General features: G+C 48.0%; 1 protein-coding gene across 1 annotated transcript; it reads left to right on the top strand.

The window, feature by feature from the left end:
- Positions 1 to 807: 807 nt before the first annotated feature.
- Positions 808 to 18,775, top strand: Pla2g15 (phospholipase A2 group XV). Its single transcript, XM_038313276.1, is given in 9 exon segments — positions 808 to 1,026; positions 6,660 to 6,816; positions 14,023 to 14,141; positions 14,367 to 14,465; positions 14,864 to 14,932; positions 14,935 to 14,949; positions 14,952 to 14,995; positions 14,998 to 15,088; positions 17,810 to 18,775. Coding segments are annotated over 9 exon segments (1,236 nt in total). The 5' UTR covers positions 808 to 896; the 3' UTR covers positions 18,322 to 18,775.
- The last annotated feature ends 3,706 nt before the right edge of the window (positions 18,776 to 22,481 follow it).

Here is a 22,481-nt window from a genome sequence, read left to right as displayed (position 1 = left end):
GCTGCCTCTTCTCGGCCACAGCTCCTGGCTCAAATCTTGCACCCTTCATGAGTCCCCAGGTTTGCATGGATAGGGGGAGAAGTGCCAAGGCAAGCTCCAGAGCCCCGCTCTTAGCAGGGGGAACTTAAAAATAGATGGCTTAGAGTTTCGGATTAAAAGCACTTCCAACTCTACTCCACGTGCCGCACTTAGAATCGAGTGACAGACCCTTCATTTGGAAAAGGCGGATCATTTGGAACAGGTCGATCTAGCTTCTCCAGGACCTGTTTCTTGGGTTTCACCTGTATTTCTACCCAGAAGGCAGACAGTCGAAGTTCTCCGGGCATGGGGGGGCCGAAACGAGACGCCCCTGAGGATGCCAGGGTGAAGGCTGTACAAAGGTCCTGGTCAGCTGCTGGTCATCTGAGTTTCAAGAACGAACGAACTACCTAGGACTCACTTCCTCTTTCCTTGCTTTAGGAGAGGCTCCCCAGTCACAGTAAATGATGGAGCTCTTTTGGCTCGATTTGTTTTCGGACCTTCGAGGTAGGAATAGGGAATGAGGACTACCTGAGTGGACTTCGAGTACCAAGGACGGTGTCGGAGACACCGTGAGGTGGGGGTGCCTGATGGCAGGACGATAGCTGGGAGCCAGGCGGCGCCCGTCTGCCGATCGATGCGTTCGGCGCGCCGCACAGTCTAGCAGCGAGGCCAGGGGTGGGCAAGGACTCGTGGTGAGCTTGGGTGGGAGGGACGCTCGTGGAGGAGAGTTCCAATTGGTAGTGCCTTGGCAAGAGGCGGGTCCTAATTGGCTGGTGGCTGGGAGCGGTGGGGTTAAGCGCGACGCTGCGGCCCCGGCCTAGGCACGATCTCTAATCACTAAAGCAGCCCCTTGGATCTGCTGCCAGTCTCGCGCCATGGATCGCCACCTCCTCACTTGTCGCGCGACCCAGCTCCGGAGTGGCCTCCTGGTCCCCCTGCTTCTGCTAATAATGATATTGGCAGACCTGGCTCTCCCGGCCCATCGTCACCCCCCGGTGGTTCTGGGTGAGACTGGGCGTGCGGTGGGATGGTGGGTGGGTACTGCAGGATTCAGTGCAGCCAGGGTCGGCTGGGCCGACTTCCTCGTGCTTTCAGCACCATACCCAGAGTGTTTTGGTCTCTTAAACTGGGTCGGGTCAGTTAACCCACCTTCCTCCATACTGGACATGGGTGTGGTCAACCACCCTCTAAAAGATGAGAGCTAAGGGAAAGGGTACTGTCCGATTTCCCACTCCACCTACCTGCATCAACTCCAAACCTTGCCTCATCATGTCCCCATTTCTTAGCTGTAAAGACTGAGGCAGCTCGACCCTACCCCAGAGGGCTTCTAAGTAGTCTCAGAATTGGTCTGAGTCTGCCTAGAAGGCATCGGCCGTCTGTGTTTTGCACGGCATGGGTAGTAGCAAGTTAACTATCTTTGCTGACTACCAACATCATTTCCTTTTGCTTTCAACTTAGGAAATGCGTGATACTGACTTTTGGGGAGAAGGACTAAGGGAGATAGGATGGCTAAGGCAAGGGAAGGCAGAGGAGAGGGTCGGGACGGCAGCAGTGAACAGGTATTAGGGAGTCAGAGAGCATGCCCTACTCCTTCCCCTAAGACCTGGTTATTCCAGGCTGTCTTGAGACCAGTGGCGCTGCCTGCGGATTCACTCTTTGGTCTTCGACCTGGCAGCTGAGCAAGAATCAACAGCGTTTCCTTGAGTTAATAGGCCAGGATAAAATCTTTGGTAGTCTTCTATTTGACTTGGCTCTCCTCTTGAGCTAGTGTTTCCGTGGCCAGCCACCGAACAGAGACCTGCTGAAGCGTATGGTACTTACTTATTCAGCTGGAGCGTGCATTCCTGTGCTCTTTCTCCTGGGACTGTTTGTTTTGTTTTGTCTTTTCAAGACAGAGTTTCTCTGGGTAGCAGTTCTGACTTTTCTGGAACTCTGTAGACCAGGCTGGCCTCAAACTCACAGAGATTCACACACCACACTGCCCCCCCCCCCGTTCTGAGATTAAAGGCGTGTAGGCATGTGTCACCACGCCTGACTGCAGGGAATGTTTTAATAGGGATACTGCAGATCATAGAAGGATAGTGTTGACTGGCAAAGTGGTCCTGGGAAACCCCAATAGGCATTGTAAGCTAGGCATGGCAGCACACACGAATCCCAGCACTCAGGAGGCAGAGGCATTCATATCTCTGAGCCAGGTATATGTAAGTTCCAGGAGAGCCAGTGCTACACAAAGAAACCTGTCAACAACAAAAAAATAAGCATTCTAGGTCAGGAAATGGTTGGGGGATTCTGAACCTAGGTTCACTTTGAGATTTGTTCACACTTAAACCTGCCTTTCTCAGGCTTCCAGGATGGCTCTCAGGGATGAGGTCTGTGTAGGGTAAGCACAGACTCTGAGCGTCAGCTTGGGTGAGTGGATGCCAGGGAGGCCCTCCTGGAGTATGCTGGAACCAGGTGGAAGATGGCTCCAGGCTGGTTGGAATGGAATTAGGGGGAAGCGGGAGACATGCATGGTGTAGAGCTCGTGACTTACGGGGTCATCTGGACTTTACCCTGGTGACCAGTGTGAAGAAGTCACGTGTGAGCCTAAGGAGTTCCAAGAATGAGGGCCTTGGCATGGGGTGTGTGCATTCTCTGACCACATACATGTTTGCCACCTATTTTTGTGAGGGGAGGGCAGAGTCTCACTCTACAGCCCTGTGCTCTCTTTGTAGATCAGGCTGGCCTTGAACTCACAGAGATCTACCTGCCTCTGCTTCCCAGGGTGCTGGTATTAAAGGTGTGCACCACCACGCCTGGAAGGATTGGTGCTAACTGCACCCATTAATTCATCCAGTCTTTGGTTTTCCTAAATCATAGCAGAGAAGCCTTAGTGATCTGAACATCTGTATCTTCAACCTGCCCATCTTTTCAAGGATTGGGGCTGCTGCTGGTAACTCAGAGAGAGCCGTTCTGGTTCCTTAGGCACAACGTGTGGGTCCTGAGTTAGCGGTAGAGGCAGCAGAAGTCAGAAATGGACCCCGGGCCAGGGGAATGGGACGTTAGGCAAACTCTTTGTATCCCACTCAGCCTGAGTCTTCTCATCTGTGGAATGAATAAAGAAGGCAGGCAGGAAAGTTCAGTGGGCAGAGGGATTGCCACCAGGCGTGAGGACCGGGCTCCATCCCCAGATGAAACCAGTTCTGGCAGGTTGTCCTCCGGCCTCTGCACACGTGCTGTGGTGTGCTCTCATCTCACCTCTACACAGTGTGCACACAACATAAGTACTCATGATTTTAAAATTTATATGAAGATGACCCTTCGCGGTGTTATGTCAAGTAGAAGCTTTTTGTGTGGCTTGTGTGGCTCTTGTCCTTGTTTCAGGCACCAAGTATCTCAGGAAGGGGCCATTGCTATTATTAGAAGCCACATAGCCTGACCAGGGCAAGGGGTATCTAGTGGCTTCCTCTTTTCAATCATTTCCCCTTTGGTGGATGGAGGCAGTGACCAGTTCTCATGCCCAGTTCACAAGCATGTCATGTAGAGGCTCCCGTGCTGGGAATTTCTTGCTTCTGCACCTGTGTCCTGAAGGGAGGGGAAAGCAGGTGTCTCACCTTCCCACGACACTCAGAAGATGAGGACATGTGCTGTGTTCAAAGTCACTGGCTCTTCGTAGTGACCGTGGGTCTTCAAAGGGGTTGTCTCTCTGCAATGTCCAGAGGGTAGCCTATAGCAGGTAGATGCGGCCTGTAACGTTAACGTGAGGAAACAGATTGTGGGGGCTTTAAATACTAGCAATTCAAGTGGTGTGGACTTGGTGTTGGCAGGGCCCTGTGGTCTGTGTGGACCAAAGAGATTGACAAGAGCGGGACCCAACCATGCTTGGAACTTGGTCACACCCTGGCCTGTGGCTGCATGTTACTGTGGTTCAGTCACCTGCAGCACATCTCTCTACCATGCTGAGGCCTTCCACGAACTCTACCCTCTGGAACTTCCTGCCTTTAGCAAGGCCTAGGGCCTTGGTGGGCCTGCTGGTACCATTGTAAACTTTTCTCATGTGTGTTTTTTAAGATGCTCCCCCCAACCCCCCAGTCTGTAATCCAGCATTTGGGAGGGTAGAGGCAGGAAAAGCATGCTTTGATGTCAGCAAGACCTTGTCGAGAAACAAAAACATGGGAAACCTAAGAGCACGGCTTCTAGGTTTTATTTCTGGCCTAGCATTTTGTCTTATATCCACGGCCTACAGATAGATGAGACCCCGCTTGATTCTTTCTGGCCGGGTTTAAACCTGGAGGGTATATATCTAATACCAGCTGTAGCATTGGCTACAGTTCTGAAATTCTGGGAATGCCCATGAGCCTTAAAACCCCTCCTCAACAGATTATGATCTGAGTCCAGTTAACCTTGAAAACCATCTTTTTTTTTTTTTAATTGAGCTCTACCATTTTTCTCTGTTCCCCTCCCTGCCTCTCCCTTCTCCCCTTCAACCCTCCCCCAAGGTCCCCATGCTTTCAATTTACTCAGGAGATCTTTCCTTTCTACTTTCTACTTCCCATGTATATTAGATCTAAGTCTCTCTTAGTGTCCGCATTGTTGTCTAAGTTCTCTGGGATGTGGTTTGTAGGCTGGCTTTCTCTGCTTTATGTTTAAAAACCACCTATGTGTGAATACATGTGATAATTGTCTTTCTGTGTCTTGGTTACTTCACTCAAAATAATGTTTTCTAGCTCCATCCATTTTCCTGCAAAATTCAAGATGTCATTATTTTTTTCTGCTGTGTAGTACTCCATTGTGTAAATGTACCACATTTTCCTTATCCATTCTTCGGTCGAGGGGCATTTAGGTTGTTTCCAGGTTCTGGCTATAACAAACAAAGCTGCTATGAACATAGTTGAGCACATGTCCTTGTGGCATGATTGAGTATCCTTTGGATATATACCCAAAGTGGTATTACTGGGTCTTGAGGAAGGCTGTTTCCTAATTTTCTGAGAAATCGCCACACTGACATCCAAAGGGGCTGTACCAGCTTGCATTCCCACCAGCAATGCAGAAGTGTTCCCTTTTTCCCACAACCTCTCCAGCATAAGTTGTCATGAGTATTTTTGATCTTGGCCATTCTTACAGGTGTAAGATGGAATCTCGGAGTTGTTTTGATTTGCATTTCTCTGATGACTAAGAATGTTGAACATTTCCTTAAGTGTCTTTCAGCCATTTTAGATTCCTCTGTTGAGAGTTCTCTGTTTAGGTCTGTACTCCATTTTTTTTTTTATTGATTATGTGTTCTTTTGGTGTCCAATTTCTTGAGTTCTTTGTATATTTTGGAGATCAGACCTCTGTCTGATGTGGGGTTAGTGAAGATCTTTTCTCATTCTGTAGGCTGTCGTTTTGTCTTGTTGGTTGTGTCCTTTGCTTTACAGAAGCTTTTCAGTTTCAGGAGGTTCCATTTATTAACTGTTTCTCTGTGCTGCTGGGGTTCTATTTAGGAAGTGGTTCCCTGTGCCAATGCATTCAAGTGTACTTCCCACTTTCTCTTCTATAAGGTTCAGTGTGGCTGGCTTTATGTTGAGGACTTTGATCCATTTGGACTTGAGTTTTGTGCATGGTGATAGATATGGGTCTATTTTCATTCTTCTACATGTTGATATCCAGTTATGCCAGCACCATTTGTTAAATATGCTTTCTTTTTTCCATTTGATATTTTTTGCTTCTTTATCAAAGATCAGGTGTTCGAAGTTGTGTGGATTGATATCCAGGTCTTCTATTCAGTTCCATCGGTCCTTCTGTCTGTCTTATGCCAATACCAGGCTGTTTTCAGTACTGTAGCTCTGTAGTAGAGTTTGAAGTCAGGGATTGTGATGCCTCCAGAAGTTCTTTTATTGTACAGGATTGTTTTGGTTATCCTGGGTTTTTTGCTTTTCCATATGAAGTTGAGTACCGTTCTTTCGAGGTCTTTGAAGAATTTTGCTGGGATTTTGATGGGCATTGTGTTGAATCTGTGGAAACCATCTTTATATGAAGGGGTAATCCAGGCTGAGATCACAGGGAAACCACAGCCTCCCAGGGAAGTGACTACCTTGAACCCCTTTTCTGATTGGCCTACCAGGACGTTCCAGTGAAAATCTAGGGAGGTCATTTATATTCCACATTATTGGAGAGAGTTCTAGGGGCCTCCCCCCAAGCATATCAGGCCTCTCTTTAAGCCTCCACAGGGTATGTGGTGGCAGGCTTCTTTCCCATTAACTTGGCTCTTGTATCTGTTTGCATTGAAATAGGTTCTCATTGTGTAGCCCAGTCTCACTCACTTGATCCCCCTGCCTCAGCCTCCTAAATACTGGAATCACAGATACTCACCACCATGCCTGGCTAGTAGCAGCTTTTTCTACATGAAGGTGGTGTCCTGGCTTCTCTGTCAGGTTTCTCTATTTTTGATTTTTCCAAACCTGGAATTGTGCTTCAACTTCCGGAGTGGTATTGCAAAGATTGGGTGCCATGGTGTTCAGTCTGGATGCTATGGTGTCCACTCTGGGTGTCATGGTGTCTGTCCCCTCTGGGTGACTCTTTTGCAGACCGCAGGTTCTTGGGGGTCTCCAGTCTGGCAGGGGTTTTTTTTTTTTTTTTTTTTTTTTTTGGACCCATGCCTGGTTTCTCTTCTTCTGCAGTGCCTGGTGATCTGGGTAACCAGCTGGAAGCAAAGCTGGACAAGCCAAAGGTCGTGCACTACCTGTGCTCCAAGAAGACGGACAGCTACTTCACGCTCTGGCTGAACCTTGAGCTGCTTTTGCCTGTCATCATTGACTGCTGGATTGACAATATCAGGTGGGGATGGCGCGCACCGATGGGGGAACCACTGTAGGGCCTAGAGAGGTCTTCAGAGTCCTCGTCCTTCTCATTCCTCAGTAGATGGAAAAGTACCCCTCTTTTCTGGGCTCATTAGCCCTTGATCTGGTCTGGTCAGCACTAACTAGCTCCATACTCTCAGGCATAATTTTCTTCTTTTTGCTGTTCCTGGTCCCCCCCTTCTCTAGTTTAGCCATCAAGTCCTAGACTCAGTTTTGTTTTTTTTTTTTTTTTTTTTTTTTTGTTGCTCGCCCCTGTCCACAGGCTCAGTGTGGCTCTCCTTCCTCAAATACGTTTGAAAACGAGAAAGACGGTGGGTGTGGTGGTATATCTATAATCGCAGCACTGGGGAGGAAAGCTGAGGCAGGAGAGTTGTCATAATTGAGGCCAGCTAGGTCTACAGAATTTCAGAATGGGTACCAGCCAGGATTAAGTAGCAGAACACTGTCTCAAGACCCCGGACACAGATGTTTGATTTCCAGATGTGCGAACATATCAGTGGTTTTCAGACGATGAAGTTAAGGGGGCTACGAAGTAAGCATTTTAGTCGGATGACAAGTGGTTTTCCTGGTGATTATTTTTGCCAGTTTTATATTTTATATTTATATTCATATATATATATATATATGTATATATATACACACACACACACACACACACACACATATATATATATATATATATATATATATATATATCCCCAAAACAGGGTTTCTCTGTGTAGCCTTGACTGTTCTGGAACTCACTCTGTAGACTAAACCAGCCTGGCCTCTAACTCACAGAAGATCCGCCTACCTCTGCCTCCTGAGTGCTGGGATTAAAGGCTTGTACTTCCACTGCCCAGCTACAATATATCTTTGCAAAAAGTTTTTTGATTTATTTACTTTATTTGATGTGTATGGTTGTCTTGCCTGGGTGTGTGTGTGTGTGTGTGTGTGTGTGTGTGTATTATATGCATACCTGTAGAAGTCAGAGAAGATATCAGTCTACTGGACATAAATTTACAGATGGTTATGAGCTATCACATTAGTGCTGGAAATTGAACCTGGGTCTTCTTAAAGAGAACCATCTCCCTAGTCCCTTTTTCTTTCTTTAAATTTTCCTCTTTATTTTAGGTCTATGGGTGTTTTTCCTGCCAGTATGTCTGTAAGCCTTGTGTGTGTAGTGCCCACAGAAGCCAGAAGAGGGTGTCAGAGCCCCTAGGACTGAATCTACTATACAATGTATTCTTTTGTTGTTTTTTCAAAAGAGGGCTTTACTATGTATCTCTGGCTATCCTGGGACTCACTATGTAGAACAGGGTGGTCTGGAACTCACAGAGATCCACCTGCTTTTGCCTTCCAAGTCTGGGATTGAAGGGATGCACCACTACACCTGGACTGTACAATGTATCTTGATCATATCCAACTTCTCCCAAAGACATCCCTTTTCCACCTTCATTTCCTCTCCTTTTTATTTTTATTTTTTAAGATTTCTTTCTTTTTATTTTGTGTGTGTGGGTGTTTTTGCCTTCTTGTGTGTCTGTGTACGATATGCATGCATTGCCTGAGGAAGCCAGAAGAAGGTATTGAATCCCTTGGAACTGAGTTATCGATGATTGTTAGCTGCCACGTATGGGTACTAGGGATTGAACCAGGGTGCTCTGCCAGAGCAGCCAGTGGTGGTGGTGGGAGTGGTCTTCTCCTTCCTTTAGATTTATTTATTATTTTATTTTATGTGTATGAATGTTTTGCCTCAGTGCATATTCCTGGTGCCTACTGAGGCCAGTCTTGGATGTCTTGGAACTATAGTTACTGATTATTATGATCGGTCACTGGGAATCAAGCCTGGGACCTTTGGAAGAGCAGCCAAACTGCTGAGCCGTCTCTCCATCCCATGTCCTCTCCTTTAAAAATTTTTTTAAAGAAAATTATATTTGGGCTGGAGAGATGGCCCACCACTGGCTGCTCTTCCAGAAGTCCTGAGCTCAATTCCCTGCAACCACATGGTGGCTCACAACCGTCTGTAATGAGATCTGGTACCATCTTCTGGCCTGCAAACAGAACTCTATGTACATAGTAAATAAGTAAATAAGGGGCTGGAGAGATGGCTCAGAGGTTAAGAGCACTGACTGCTCTTCCAGAGGTCCTGAGTTCAATTCCCAGTAACCACATGGTGGCTCACAGCCATCTGTAATGAGATCTGGTGCCCTCTTCTGGCCTGCAGCAGACATGCAGACAGAATACTATATACATAATTAATTAATAAATCTTTATAAAAAGTAAATAAATAAACCTTTTTGAAAAGTTACATTTATTCATTTAGGGGTGGGTTTAGGTCAGGGGTCAACCTGAGAGCATTAGCTCTCTTCTTCCCCCGTGTTGGCTCCAGGGATTGAACTCAGGTCCTCAGACTTGTGAATAAGCACCCATATCCCCTGAGTCACTTGCTGAACCCACCTTTTTGTTGTTGTTAGAGTTTTCCTGTGTGGCCTTGGCTGTCCTTGAATTTGCTCTCCAGCCCCAAACTTGGGCTGCCCTTGACTCAGACCCATATCTTCAAAAAACAAACTCTACATGTGTGTTGTGACATACATCCACACACAAATGAATACATGCTTATGATTAAAAAAATTTTTTTTGAGACACTGCCAGTTTGTGGTGGAACACACCTTTAAAAGGCAGAGGCAGGTGGATCTCTGTGAGTTTGAGGCCAACCTTGTCTACAGAGCAAGTTCCAAGGTAGCCAGGGCTACATAGAAAGACCCTGTCTCAAAAAGCAAAAATGGGAAAAAAAAGATTTTTTTAAAATGTGGGTCTCGCCGGGCGGTGGTGGCGCACGCCTTTAATCCCAGCACTCGGGAGGCAGAGGCAGGAGGATCTCTGAGTTCGAGGCCAGCCTGGTCTACAAGAGCTAGTTCCAGGACAGGCTCTAGAAACTACAGGGAAACCCTGACTAAAAAAACCAAAAAGAAAAAAAAAAAAAAATGTGGGTCTCTATAAATTAACTGGCTGATTTTGGATTTTCAGCTTCTGGAATAGCTGGAATTTCAAGGGCAGATTAGTTAGATCTTGTGGCACAAACCTGGGATTCCAGTGTTTTGGAGGCAGAAGGAGATAACAAAATTTAAGGCTAGCCTGGTATATAGAACAAATTCCTAGGGCTGTATTTTGAGACCCTATCTAAAAACAAACAAAAATTAACAGAAAGAAAGAAAAAGAAAGAAAGAAAGAAAGAAAGAAAGAAAGAAGAAAGCTGGGTGGTGGTGGTGCACACCAAGTGGATCTCTGTGAGTTCAAGGCCAGCCTGGTCTACAAGAGCTAGTTCCAGGACAGGCTCCAAAGTACAGAGAAACTCTGTCTCAAAAACAAAAACAAAAACAAAAAAAAAAAAAAAGAAAGAAAGAAAGGGAAAATAGTTTATGTGAGTGGGGGGTGAGGTAGCTCTTGCCTAGCGAGTAGGAAGTGGAGGGCTACTCTGCACCAATGTTGGATGGCTCACAACTGCCTATAATTTCAGCACCAAGGGATCTGATGCTTTCTGGATTCCATAGACACCTGAACACATGTCATATAAAGTATATTTACATAAACATACAGACATTGAACACAGATTTTGAAAAGGACAGGTTTGATCTCTAGCCCCCTCCCTGTCCAAAGATAATGGAGCTGGAAATTTCCTATGGCCTTCTGCTAGTGTAGCCATCTAACATAGCAGATGTTCTTAGATGCTGTCAGCCCAAGGCTGCACTGTCTGGCTGTAACTCACTGTGTAGACCAGGCTGGCCTCTACCTCATGGCCATCTATCCACCTGCCTCTGCCCATGGAGTGCCGGGCTTACAGGCGTGCACATCCATGCTGGGTATATTATGATTCTTGATGCTAATAATAAGGAACTGCGTTGGTGGTTGATGTGTTTACTAAATTATACATTCTTTTTTAAAGGTAGGATTGCACTGTGTAGACCTGGCTGGCCTGGAACTAAAGGCTTGTGCTACAACACCTGACTTTACAATTTTTTTTTTGTTTTTTTTTGTTTGTTTTTTTGGTTTTTTTTTTTTTTTTTTTTTTTTTTTTTTTTTTTTTTTTTTTTTTTTTTTTCGAGACAGGGTTTCTCTGTAGCTTTGGAGCCTGTCCTGGAACTAGCTCTTGTAGACCAGGCTGGTCTCGAACTCACAGAGATCCACCTGCCTCTGCCTCCTGAGTGCTGGGATTAAAGGCGTGCGCCACCACCGCCCGCTGACTTTACAATTTTTATTTTTATTTTATTTTATCTTATTTGGCAGGAGCGTGTGGGGTGGTGTTGAGACAGCATCTCTCTGTGTATCCCTGGCTGTCCTGGAATTTACTTTGTAGACCAAGCTGGCCTTGAGCCTTGAACTCAGAGATCCTCCTGCCTCTGTCTCCCAAGTGCTGGGATTACAGGCATGTGCCACCACTGCCAGGCTAGGCCAATTTTTACATACCATATTTTCATTATTTTGGAATGTTCTACTTACAAAATCCCCATTACTTGAGGATTATTATAACCCATTCAGGTTAAGGAAGGTGGATTTGCGGCTGAGGAAGGTAGAGTCTTGCCGGGGGCTAGCAAGACCCTGTCTCAAAGCTAAAACAAAGCACAAAGTTTACTTATTTACTACGTATTATATCAGAAGTACTCTCTCCTTCTCTCTCCCTTAATTTAAAGGGAAAAAAAAAGGTTTTGAGCCTGTGGTAGTGGTACAAGCCTTTAATCCCAACACTCAGGAGGTAAAAGCAGGTAGAGCTCTGAGTTCAAGGCCAGCCTGGTGTACCTGGGAGTTCCTGGCCAGCTAGGGCTACATAGTAAGGTCCTGTCTTAACAACAACAAGGACCAACAAAACAGCAACACAAAAGGGGTTGGTAAGATGGCCCAGAAAACCAGGCTGTGGTGGTGTGCGCCTTTAATACCAGCACTCAGGAGGCAGAGGCAAGCAGATCTCTGTGAGATTGAGGCCAGCCTGGTCTACAAAGTGAGTTCTAGGACCGCTGGAGCTAAACAGTGAAACACTGTCTCAAAAAACAAAAAACTAAAACTTGGCACAGTAGATTAGATCACTCTCTACTCTTGCAGAGAACCCAAGTTTGAGTCCTGGAACTCACACAGTGGCTCACAACCATTGTAACTTCAGTGCCAAGGGATCTGATGCCTTCATTTAACCTCTGCAGGCACCAGGCATGCATGTGGTGCACATATGTTCATGTAGACAATTAAATTTAAAAAAGGATTGTGAGCCGGGCAGTGGTGGTGCACACATTTAAAGGATTAATCCCAGCAGAGGCAGAGGCAGGTGGATCTCTGTGAGTTCGAGGCCAGCCTGGTCTACAAGAGCTAGTTCCAGGACAGGCTCCAAAGCTACAGAGAAAAACAAAAAACAAAACAAACAAAAACAAGCACTGTGAGACAGGGTCCACGGTGTAGCTCAGGCTGGAATTCCCAGTGTAGCCCAGGTGGTCACTGATGAGCCAGGCTCTACCTCCTGAATGCTGGGATCACAGGTGTTTTACCAGTCTTCTCATGTGTTTGTCTCTTGACTGGCAAGAGCTCACTTGAATGGATGGCTTGCACTAGCTAGTTTTGTAGTAGAACACTCTTGAGGTCTGCGCCATAGTAAAACCACTAAGTGATGAATTTAGTTTAGGCTTGAGGCTCTCCTTGGAACTGGTATTGTCTTTAAACCTGTTTTACAGGAGATGGGGCTGTAACTCAGTGTGTCATACAAAAGGCTTTGAATTTGAGTCCTAGAACCACAACAAAACAAAACAAAACAAATGTATTTTATAGGTAAGGAAAATCTGGAAGCTCAAAGAATTTATCAACTTGACTCCAGGCTTTTCATTCAGCTGATAAATCAGAGACTCAGAACTGTATAAGTCCTTCCCAGACAGAAGACTCTAGATTTATTTTATTTTATGTTTTTGCTTGCATATATGTAAGTGTCGTGTGTGCTGAGCGCTGTGAAAGTCAGAGGACATCAGATCCCCTAGAACTGGGAGTTATAGGTGCTTATGTGATGGGAATTAAACCTGGATCCTCTGCAGGAGCAACAATTGCTCCCCCCAAACCCGTTCCAGACAGGGTCTCTTGACACGCCTGGCTGTCCTGTAGCTGTAGACCAGGCTGGCCTTGAACTCAGAGATCTGCTTGCCTCTGTCTTCCGAGTGCAGAGGGTTCTAAAGAGTACACCACCACCGCCCCGCCTGGCCGGCAACAAGTGCCCTTACTAGCCCAGCCAAATCAAAGAACATAGCTGGTGCCCGCTATTTGTTTGCGCTGATTAGAACTTCAGTTAAAAGCTTTGCCCTGCTAGCCAGGGCACCCAGTCCTTCCCTGCTGTTCATGCTGCCCTCTCTTTGTTGACTTTCTTTTCTGTGTGCGATTGCAGCTATTCCTGGGCTGTTGATCTGCATTTCTATTTCTGTCCTGGAGACGCGTGGCCTCAGGCACTGCCAGCAGAGGCACAGGTTAATGCTGCAAAGAGCTTTTTTGTCTTGGTTGCTCCTCTGACCTGTTTAGAATTTCATCTTACACACAGCTGCTTTTTATCTGCTGAAGAGAGTGGCCTCGCACCCTGTCATTTGGATCAGTGTTGGGGTCCTGTCAGCTTTCTGCGATTGCTTTTTTTTTTCAAAATATTTATTTTATTTTTTTTAAATATTTATTTATTATGCATACACAATATTCTGTCTGTATGTCTGCAGGCCAGAAGAGGGCAGCAGACCTCATTTACAGATGGTTGTGAGCCACCATGTGGTTGCCGGGAATTGAACTCAGGACCTTTGGAAGAGCAGGCAATGCTCTTAACCACTGAGCCATGTCTCCAGCCCCTTAATTTATTTTTTTTACAAAATTTTTTTTGGTTTTGTTTTTGAGACAAGATTTCTTTGTGTAACAGTCCTGGTTGTCCTGGAACTCACTTTTGTAGACCAGGCTGGCCTCAAACTCACAGAGATCTGCCTGCCTCTGCCTCCTGAGTGCTGGGATTAAAGGTGTGAGCCACCATCGTTCTGCTAACTCTGTGTTTTATGAACCTGTTCTGTTACTTTTTTTTTAAAATCTCTTTTCTATCTCCAACCAAACCAGGGAGTGATGCTGGAGTATGGCTAAGGTCACAGGACAGACAGTATTTGAGACATACTAAGCATGGTGGTACCTTTGAGTTACTGATATCTTCTCCTGGCAGGCTTGTTTATAACAGAACATCTCGGGCCACCCAGTTTCCTGATGGTGTGGATGTGCGTGTCCCTGGCTTCGGGGAAACATTCTCCTTGGAGTTCTTAGACCCCAGCAAAAGGAATGTGGGTATGTAGCTCTTGCTCAGGGTCTCCAGGGCATGTAGCTGGGGGCTCTGGGCTTGGCTGGGCTTCTCACCTGTGGAAAGTGCTACATTGCTTTGAAGGGGTAGCCTGGGAGCTGGCTTTGATTAGTGGGCGCTTCAGGGAGACAGATGTCACTGTGCCTGTGGGTATGGTGTGGGCGGTGAACACGGGTTATACTTTATGTAATTCTATGCATTTCTGTCCGTAGGTTCCTATTTCTACACTCTGGTGGAGAGCTTTGTGGGCTGGGGCTATACACGGGGCGGAGATCTCCGAGGGGCTCCCTATGATTGGCGCCGAGCTCCAAGTAAGAAATCTCCCTCCATCCCCACCCCTGTTCTGTCCCTGAGGGCTTAGGAGGCAGGGATAAGATAGTCTTGGCCACTAATTGGCCTTGGGCTCTTCCTATATCTGGGGCTCCGTCATCCAGTGCGGCGGTGGCAGCCACTAGCTCTGACCAGTCTTGCCTTGTCCTTCCCTGTCACACATCCCAGGACCCTCTGAGGCTCAGTAGGGGTAGAGGATGAGACCGAGGGGGAACGTGAGCCTCTTGGTCCTCTCTTCATGAACTAGGGGAACTAGTCTGCTCCTACTTAGGCTCCAACATTCTCTGAACCCCCTGGTCCTGGGTCTGGCCTGTGGATTGCCAGTGGTTCAGGTCTCAGGACACTTCCAGCCTGACCCCTGCTTGGCTCTGGCCTGCAGATGAAAACGGGCCCTACTTCTTGGCCCTCCGAGAGATGATCGAGGAGATGTACCAGATGTACGGGGGCCCGTGGTGCTGGTCGCCCACAGATGGGCAATATGTACACGCTCTACTTTCTGCAGCGGCAAACCGCAGGCCTGGGAAGGACAAGTATATCCACGCCTTCATTTCACTGGGTGCGCCCTGGGGGGGCGTGGCCAAGACCCTGCGCGTCCTGGCTTCAGGTAAGACCTCCCTGTCCACTGATACGTGGCTGTTCCCAGAAATGCCTCCTCTTTTTTTCTGTGGTTTCATGCTATGCCAACATCCTTCATGTCTCCTCCCTAGACTGAAACATCCTTCTTTCTCCAGAGTGGGCCTTCTATTTTCATTTTGGAGGCCCGGTGAAATGGCTCAGTGGTTAAAGGAGCTTGCTGTGCAAGCCCAACCACCTGCGTTTGATCTGCAGGAACGGTATAAAGGTATAAGAAGAGAGCCAGCTCCACAAATGACATGCATGTCATATACACACAATAGTCAAGTAGAAAGAAAAACAAGTGTGTCTCTCTTTCTCTCTCGGTTTTTTTTTTTTTTTTTTTTTTTGAGACAGGGTTTCTCTGTAGCTTTAGAGCCCTGTTCTGGAACTAGCTCTTGTAGACCAGGCTGGCCTCGAACTCACAGAGATCTGCCTGCCTCTGCCTCCTAAGTGCTGGGATTAAAGGTGTGTGCCACCACTGCCCGGCTTTTTTTTTTTTTTTTAATATTTATTTATTATGTATACAGTGCTATGCCTGTATGTCTGCCTGCAGGTCGGAGGGCACCAGATCTCATTACAGATGGTTGTGAAGGCACCATGCGGTTGCTGGGAATTGACTCAGGACCCTCTTAACTGCTGAGCCAACTCTCCAGCCCCAAAACAAGTATTTTGTTTTCTCCAAAGAAAATCTAATGCTGTGGCTGGTGAGGTGGCTCAGCAGGTTAAGGCACTTGTTGCCAAATCTGAGGGCCTGAATTCAGTCCCCAGAACCCACATGATAGAAGGAGAAAACTAACTCCCACGAGCTGTCCTCTGACCTCCACATGCATGCTGTAGTACTCATGGACACACATACACACACCTTAAAAGAAAGCAGTCGTGGGGTGGGGTGGGGTGGCACACGCCTCTAATCCCAGCACTGGGGAGGCAGAGCCAGGCAGGGAGTTCTAGGCCAGTTTGGTCTATAGAGTGAGTTCCCAAACAGCCAGGGCCACACAGAGAAACCCTGTCTTGAACACCCCCTCCCACAAAGCAGTAACAAGGAAATCTACAAGTACTCCTGGTTTCCCCTTTCTAGCTGATTAACCCTGTGATCTGTGCTCTGCTATGATGTGTACAGAGAGTGGCATACCTGTGGGTCACACAGTATTTGCTTATGTGTACGCACACACAAACACGCACAGTGCTGTGCACCCGGCTGGCAGAACTTGGTTTGGCCCACAGTTCTTTGGTGGGGGGGGGGTCCCTTCTCAAGTCTTCCTTTCCTCACAGGAGGAAGGCTGACTACCACTTCCTGTTTATGAGTTTCACCTGCCTCTGTGGGCAGGCGCTACAGGGAGGAAGCTGGTGTGGGTCTGGGTCTGCTTGCCTGGCAGCCATGGGGCAGGGCTTCCTGATGCAGGAAGGAACCACTCTCCTTCCGCCATGACTGAGTGGTAGCCTTGGGGCCCCCTCAGTTGGGGACTGAACCAGAGCCATCTCAGGAATCTCTAGACTTTATTCCTGTCGTCACTAGTACTGCCTGACTTGCTTGCTCATCTGAACGTTATGATTGGGTCAGGTTCAGAATTTCTCCCAGCGGTGATCCTGGGTTGAGTGGACAATGAGCTCATGGCTCAGGTGTTTAGATACAGTGAGGAGTCATCAGAGTCGTAGGCTCTGCCATTCCTGGGCTACAGGGAGACATGTGGGTGCCTTCAGAATTTGACAGGCAGACACGGTAAGAATTCAGGCATTGGCCCTCTCAAAGCTTTCCTGTAAAACCTAGTAAATCTTCACCTCAGATGTTAGGAAACTGCTGTCAGCCCTAGAAATCCAGGGTGGGAGAGAGAGAGAGATCCATGGACTCTTGGGGTTTCCCTTTTCCCAAGGATTCTAGAGGTAGCGGGCAAAGCTGAGATCCTGGGGTCGGCCAAAAAGGGCTTGCTGCTTTCAGATAGTGTTGGATAATGGGTGATGGCAGTTCTTGAACAAGTGAGCAACTCCTTTCTAAGCTGCCTCAGGCCCTGAAAGTCTCATTGGCTAATGGGAAGAGCTGACCCCAGCTGTGGCTGACTCCAGCTGTGGCTGACTCCAGCTGTGGCTGACTCCGGCTGTGGCTGACTCCGGCAGCAGCTTCCCACCCAACTGCCTTGCTTCTAGCAAGTCTGGCCTCCTGTAAGAGTGCGTTGTAGATGGGTGGGATGAGGCCAGGCTGACTGAATGCTGATCTGACCTAGGAAGGGAAAGGCAAGTGTACAGTTCAGTGTGATAAAACAAACAAAAACGCCCTAACCGGCTAATTGACTTGGCCGCTTCACCTTAGACAAGATTAGTGTCCACAGGTATTGAGGTTTATTTTGGGGTTAAGTTCCATTAAACCTTTCAGGGTCCAGCTAAGATTCACTATAGCAAGCAAAAATCTGACTTCTAAGATTGGAAGGTCAATAAATTAACTCACGTATGTAACAGGGTTCACTTTATACATGAACAAACATAAATAACTTGAGGGGGGGCAAAGTGCCGGCTGAATCTCTGCTGAAGAAATACATAAGGAACATGTAGATATGGATGTATAATTTCCACATACAGAAAAAAAACCAAGAAGAAAAGAAAAGAAAAAGAAACAAAAGCCAGTGGTGCGGAATGTAGATCGTGATGGTGGCTAACTGTTGACCGGCGGCGGCCGGGCTGGTGAACCCGCTCTTCAGATAGTTTGCTTTCCTTCCAGGAGACAACAATCGCATCCCTGTTATTGGGCCACTGAAGATCCGGGAGCAGCAGCGATCCGCTGTCTCCACCAGTTGGCTACTGCCATACAACCACACATGGTCACATGAAAAGGTATTTGTGCACACACCCACAAATAACTACACGCTCCGTGACTATCGCCAGTTCTTCCAGGACATCGGATTTGAAGACGGCTGGTTGATGCGGCAGGACACAGAAGGGCTGGTTGAGACCATGACGCCACCAGGTGTGGAGCTGCACTGCCTCTATGGGACTGGCGTCCCCACCCCAGACTCGTTCTACTACGAGAGCTTTCCTGACCGTGACCCAAAGATCTGCTTTGGCGACGGTGATGGCACCGTCAACTTGGAGAACGTCCTGCAGTGCCAGGCCTGGCAGAAGCGCCAAGAGCACAAAGTATCATTGCAGGAGCTGCCAGGAAGTGAACACATCGAGATGTTAGCCAATGCCACTACCCTGGCTTATCTAAAAAGGGTGCTTTTCAAGCTTTGATTCCTGTGCCAGGCATGACTGCTGGATGGCTGGACCAGGGAGCTTCTCTTGGCTCTGACCTACAAGCTTGGTAAAGTTCATGACCATTGTTCAAGTTTCTAGGTCTTAGGCTGTGAGGCGTCTGCCTCGGGGGAATGCCGCTTCTCATCCTTCCTATGTATAATGGCAGAGACAAAGGAAGAGATAAGTGTGGATTCAAAGGACGTTTGATGGAAAGAATGCTGCTATTGATGGAGTTGCGACCTCAGCCTGGCTCTGTAGGCTGGCTTGTTTGGCTCCTTACCCCAGTCCCCACCTCGGGCCACGCAGTCCTCCCAGTTCTCTGGCCTTTCTACTCTCGCCCCCTGGGCCCCATCCTTCCTGTGAGCTGCGGTTCCACAGTGACCATCAGGTGACCTTCCCACACACTGGCTAGGGCTGCTAGCTTCCCTGTGAGCTCCCTGGTGGACATCCTGAGTGTACCCAGCGCCCCTGCAGGCAGGGCAGTTCGTTTTATTCTCCACGGTTCCTCCGGGTCCTGGGCTGTTCAGACTCCACTCCTACCTCTCACCTCTTGCAGCATCCTGGTCCTGGTTCTGGATTGGGCAGCAGAGGACCCCTCAATTCTGGGGGACATGTCCTAGGATTCCTGCTCTCCTTGGTTGTGTTGTGGGTCCCGGTACTGAAGCTGGCTTTCTAGGTTCTGGGACTGTAGTTTAAAGAGAGAAGGGCCTAGAAAAGGAACTCAAGAGGACAGCTGTGGTCACTTGGAGTTTCCCTGAGCCATCGTCTTGAGGACTCCACCACCCTATTGCACCCTGCTGTAGGGTCTTACAACCCACTTGGGCTGGCATAGGGGTCGAGAGGTGGTATAGTTCCTGCCCAGCACTTGCTCCCACCAAGCAACTGCACAGGTCTTGGTGCAGGAATTACTCCAGAGAATTGAAAGGCCTCCCCCCCACCAAGACCTAGGAGCGTAGTGTCCCAGCTAGGGGTTTTTGTTTGTCCCAGGGATGCTGCATGGTCTCTGTGTGACAGCAGGGATGGTGAACCTGCGTCTGTCCAAAGGACAGTGGACCTGACTATGGGTTGAGACTTGAGTCAACTTTTAGGTTGGGGTCCCCAAACCACTTTCAGGCTGGACTGCATACACTGCCTTCCCACGACAATTCTGGCACTGGATTCCCTTTGTTAAGCACATTCCTGTCATCTGTCTCTCACCTGAGTGGTGGGCCCCCCTGTCTGGGGCCCTGAGCAAGCTGTACCTCGATTTTGGCAATAAAAGTATTCTGGATACTGTAAGGTGCCTTGTTCTGCGCTGTGCATGAGAGGCGGGAAGGGTGGGGCAGGAAGGTAGGAAGGCGCTGGAGAGGTGGCCAGTTGGGCTGCAGCTTTGCTGGGTCTCAGCATTCTCCCCGTTACCCTTCTGTCCTCTTCTCTGGGATCTATTTCTCCACCGGGACCAAGAAACAGACCCAGAACTGTATCTCTAGGAGTTGGGCTCCTGTTCTCACCCTTCTGCCTGATCAGCAGTCCCCATATGATGCCCCGAAGCTGAGGGTGGGGATAAGGAAGGTTCTGCAAATAAGCCTGGTTGGACTCCCTAGCCTCTGCCTTCCCTCAGCTTCTGGTCTCTGTCGTTTGAACCTAAAGTTCATTCTAGGAAGTTGCCGTATTTAGATTCAGCATCTTCTCTCCCTGCTTTCTGAATCTGGACAGGAAGTCATAGTAAGAGATCAGGTTCTGGCCAGCTCAGCTTCACCATAACACCCCTTAGAACTTCACTTCAGATGGTGGGAAACTTGCCAGCCCTGAAAACCCAGGAGGAAGCCGTGGAAGTTCATGTGTTCCTGTGAGTCTCCCTGTTCTCAAGGATCCTAGTAGGAAGGAGAGACTAGGTTAAGACGGGTGGGCAGTAGAGATGACGGCTAAGAAATGGGAGTGCACGGAGAGGGACGGACTAAGGGAGTGTCTGAGATAGGAATGTGTGGGGGCTGTGAATCCCCAGACCCTGGATTTTCTGTAAACAACTTGTTTTCCAATGCTTGCAGCTGCTTTGAGTACAAGACCCTCAGGAGTTCCTGATGGCAGAGGAGTGGTTTCTGGTGGGTTTGGCTGGGGTGTGGCTATCAGTTAAGGATCCCTATATAAGCTTCCCTGGAATACAATAAAGGCATTCTTGGGGAATTCAAGGATGACCCATGTCCCTGTGTCTCTGTCTGTCTGTGTGTCAATCTCCAGGCCCTTGCCCAAGACTCGCAAACCATTACAGAGTACAGGTGCATACTGTACCATAGTGCGTAGCGAATACACGAAGTGCAGACATGGTATGCTTTACAGGATGCATGTGGAGGGATTGGGCTCCAGCCTCAACTTGGTATAGAACCTGGGCCCCTCAAGATGGTCAGTTCCAATGATAGTTTCCCAATTGAGTCAGTCTGTCAGACTAGACGCCAGGTGTTAATATACTCTGGGGTCACTAGAGGGCGATCTAAACCTCACTGTACCAGGTATGATGAATGCAGTGTTGGCCAGACCTGGGAGGAAGGGGTGGTCAGGAAAGGGTGAATGAGGTGAGGACATACAAGCCCAGCTGGGGCAGTAGCCTAAGTGAAAAGCTGATAACATGAAAAGAAAGTCTCACTCCCCCGCCCTACTCACTTGACACCTACTTACCTGCCCATGCCATCTCCTGTAGCTGGCTCATTCAATTCTTAGCCCTACTGGAACCTTAGTTTCAGAGATGCAGAGAAGCACTCCACCAGCAGCAGACAATTTTCCTTTCTTCTTTTGACCTCCATGAGCCTCAGCTTCCTTATCTGATCAATGAGGATAAGTGTATCCTGCAGGGATGCTCCTGTAGAACAAAGAATGCCGATGTTGGAAAACATCTCGTCCTGTGTCTTATACGTGGCGAGCGTTCAGCTGGTGAGCTTTTACGTGGGAATCGGAGACAGCAGAGCCAGAGATCTAGATGAAAGCCGTTATGATTCTCTACACAGCTATTGATAGGACAAATGGGTGGCTGTCACTGAATGGAACGTTGATTCAGAGAGGCTTGGGGAACTGATTCCAGAAGTAAAGGGTCACGCGCAACTGACTTAAATCTATATAGATTCACGTACACGTCCAGAAGTGTGTAAGGCTGTAAGGGAACCCAGCTGCTGCCCAGGCTGCGATAGTTAGAGCACACACACACCCTACAGGCACTGTTCTGATCCCTTGTCTGTGGATCTTTTTGTAACAGTGTTTCTCACATGGGGTAGGGAGTTTACATCAAAGGAGTATTGGTGGCCTCCTATCCTGCTCCCTCCCCCTACCCTGCCTCTAGCCTGGAAATCAGAGGGTCTGAATCCAGGCTTATGCTGGGAAGCCTTCCTCATCCTTAGCGTGGTATAAGAAACCGACTGCTTATTGATTTCCTGTTTTTAGACATTTTGCCGCTATTTCTTGGTTCCGGAGCCTGAATTCTCCTCAGAGTCCCTGCTATGCTGTTGCCTGTCTGTGTTGTCCATGGTATTAATGAGTTTTAATAAGCTCCAAACAGCCAACAATCCATCTCAGGGCCCTCTTGAACTTGCATCAGAGACCTTTCAAGGGTTCTAAGCAGAGGTTACAAAAAGGGGTGGCACCAGCAAGGGTTCCTCAAGGACTGTCATCCGATAGGTGTTAAGTCTCAACGAAACATGGGACAGATGGCTGAGGTGCCTGATGACATCAAATTGGACGCTGACTGCAGACTTTCCTAGAACCTGTTACTACCCAATCGAGTCCTGGCATCTCAGCATTTCTCGTCACCCCCCCCCCCCCACCCCACCATGTCCCTTACCCTAAATCTTTCCAGCCCCTGGGCTTGTTTCCCTCTCCTCTGCTTCTCTTTCCTATATAAACTCAGCCATGTTGGCTATGTGTCTCTTGTTCTTCTCTTGGCCTCAGTCCTCAGCTTCTCTCTGACCCTTTGTCCTCTCTCCTCTCCCCTCTCTTTCTTGTTCTCCCCCATTCCCTCTCCTTTTGTGGCCCCATCTGGTATATTCTGCTGGCCATATTCATTCTGGAATCTTCCAGATGCCTCTGGTGGTGCCCTTCCTCTCATCTACAATAAAGACCTCTTCAACCATACCTAGGAGTGGTCATATCCTCATTCTCACTCATCAGGCAGAAGGAAGGAAAGTTTTGGGAGA

This window comes from Arvicola amphibius, chromosome 15, assembly GCF_903992535.2.
Source record: "Arvicola amphibius chromosome 15, mArvAmp1.2, whole genome shotgun sequence".
NCBI classification, from domain to species: Eukaryota; Metazoa; Chordata; class Mammalia; order Rodentia; family Cricetidae; genus Arvicola; species Arvicola amphibius.
This window is presented reverse-complemented; position numbering and strand designations above follow the sequence as displayed.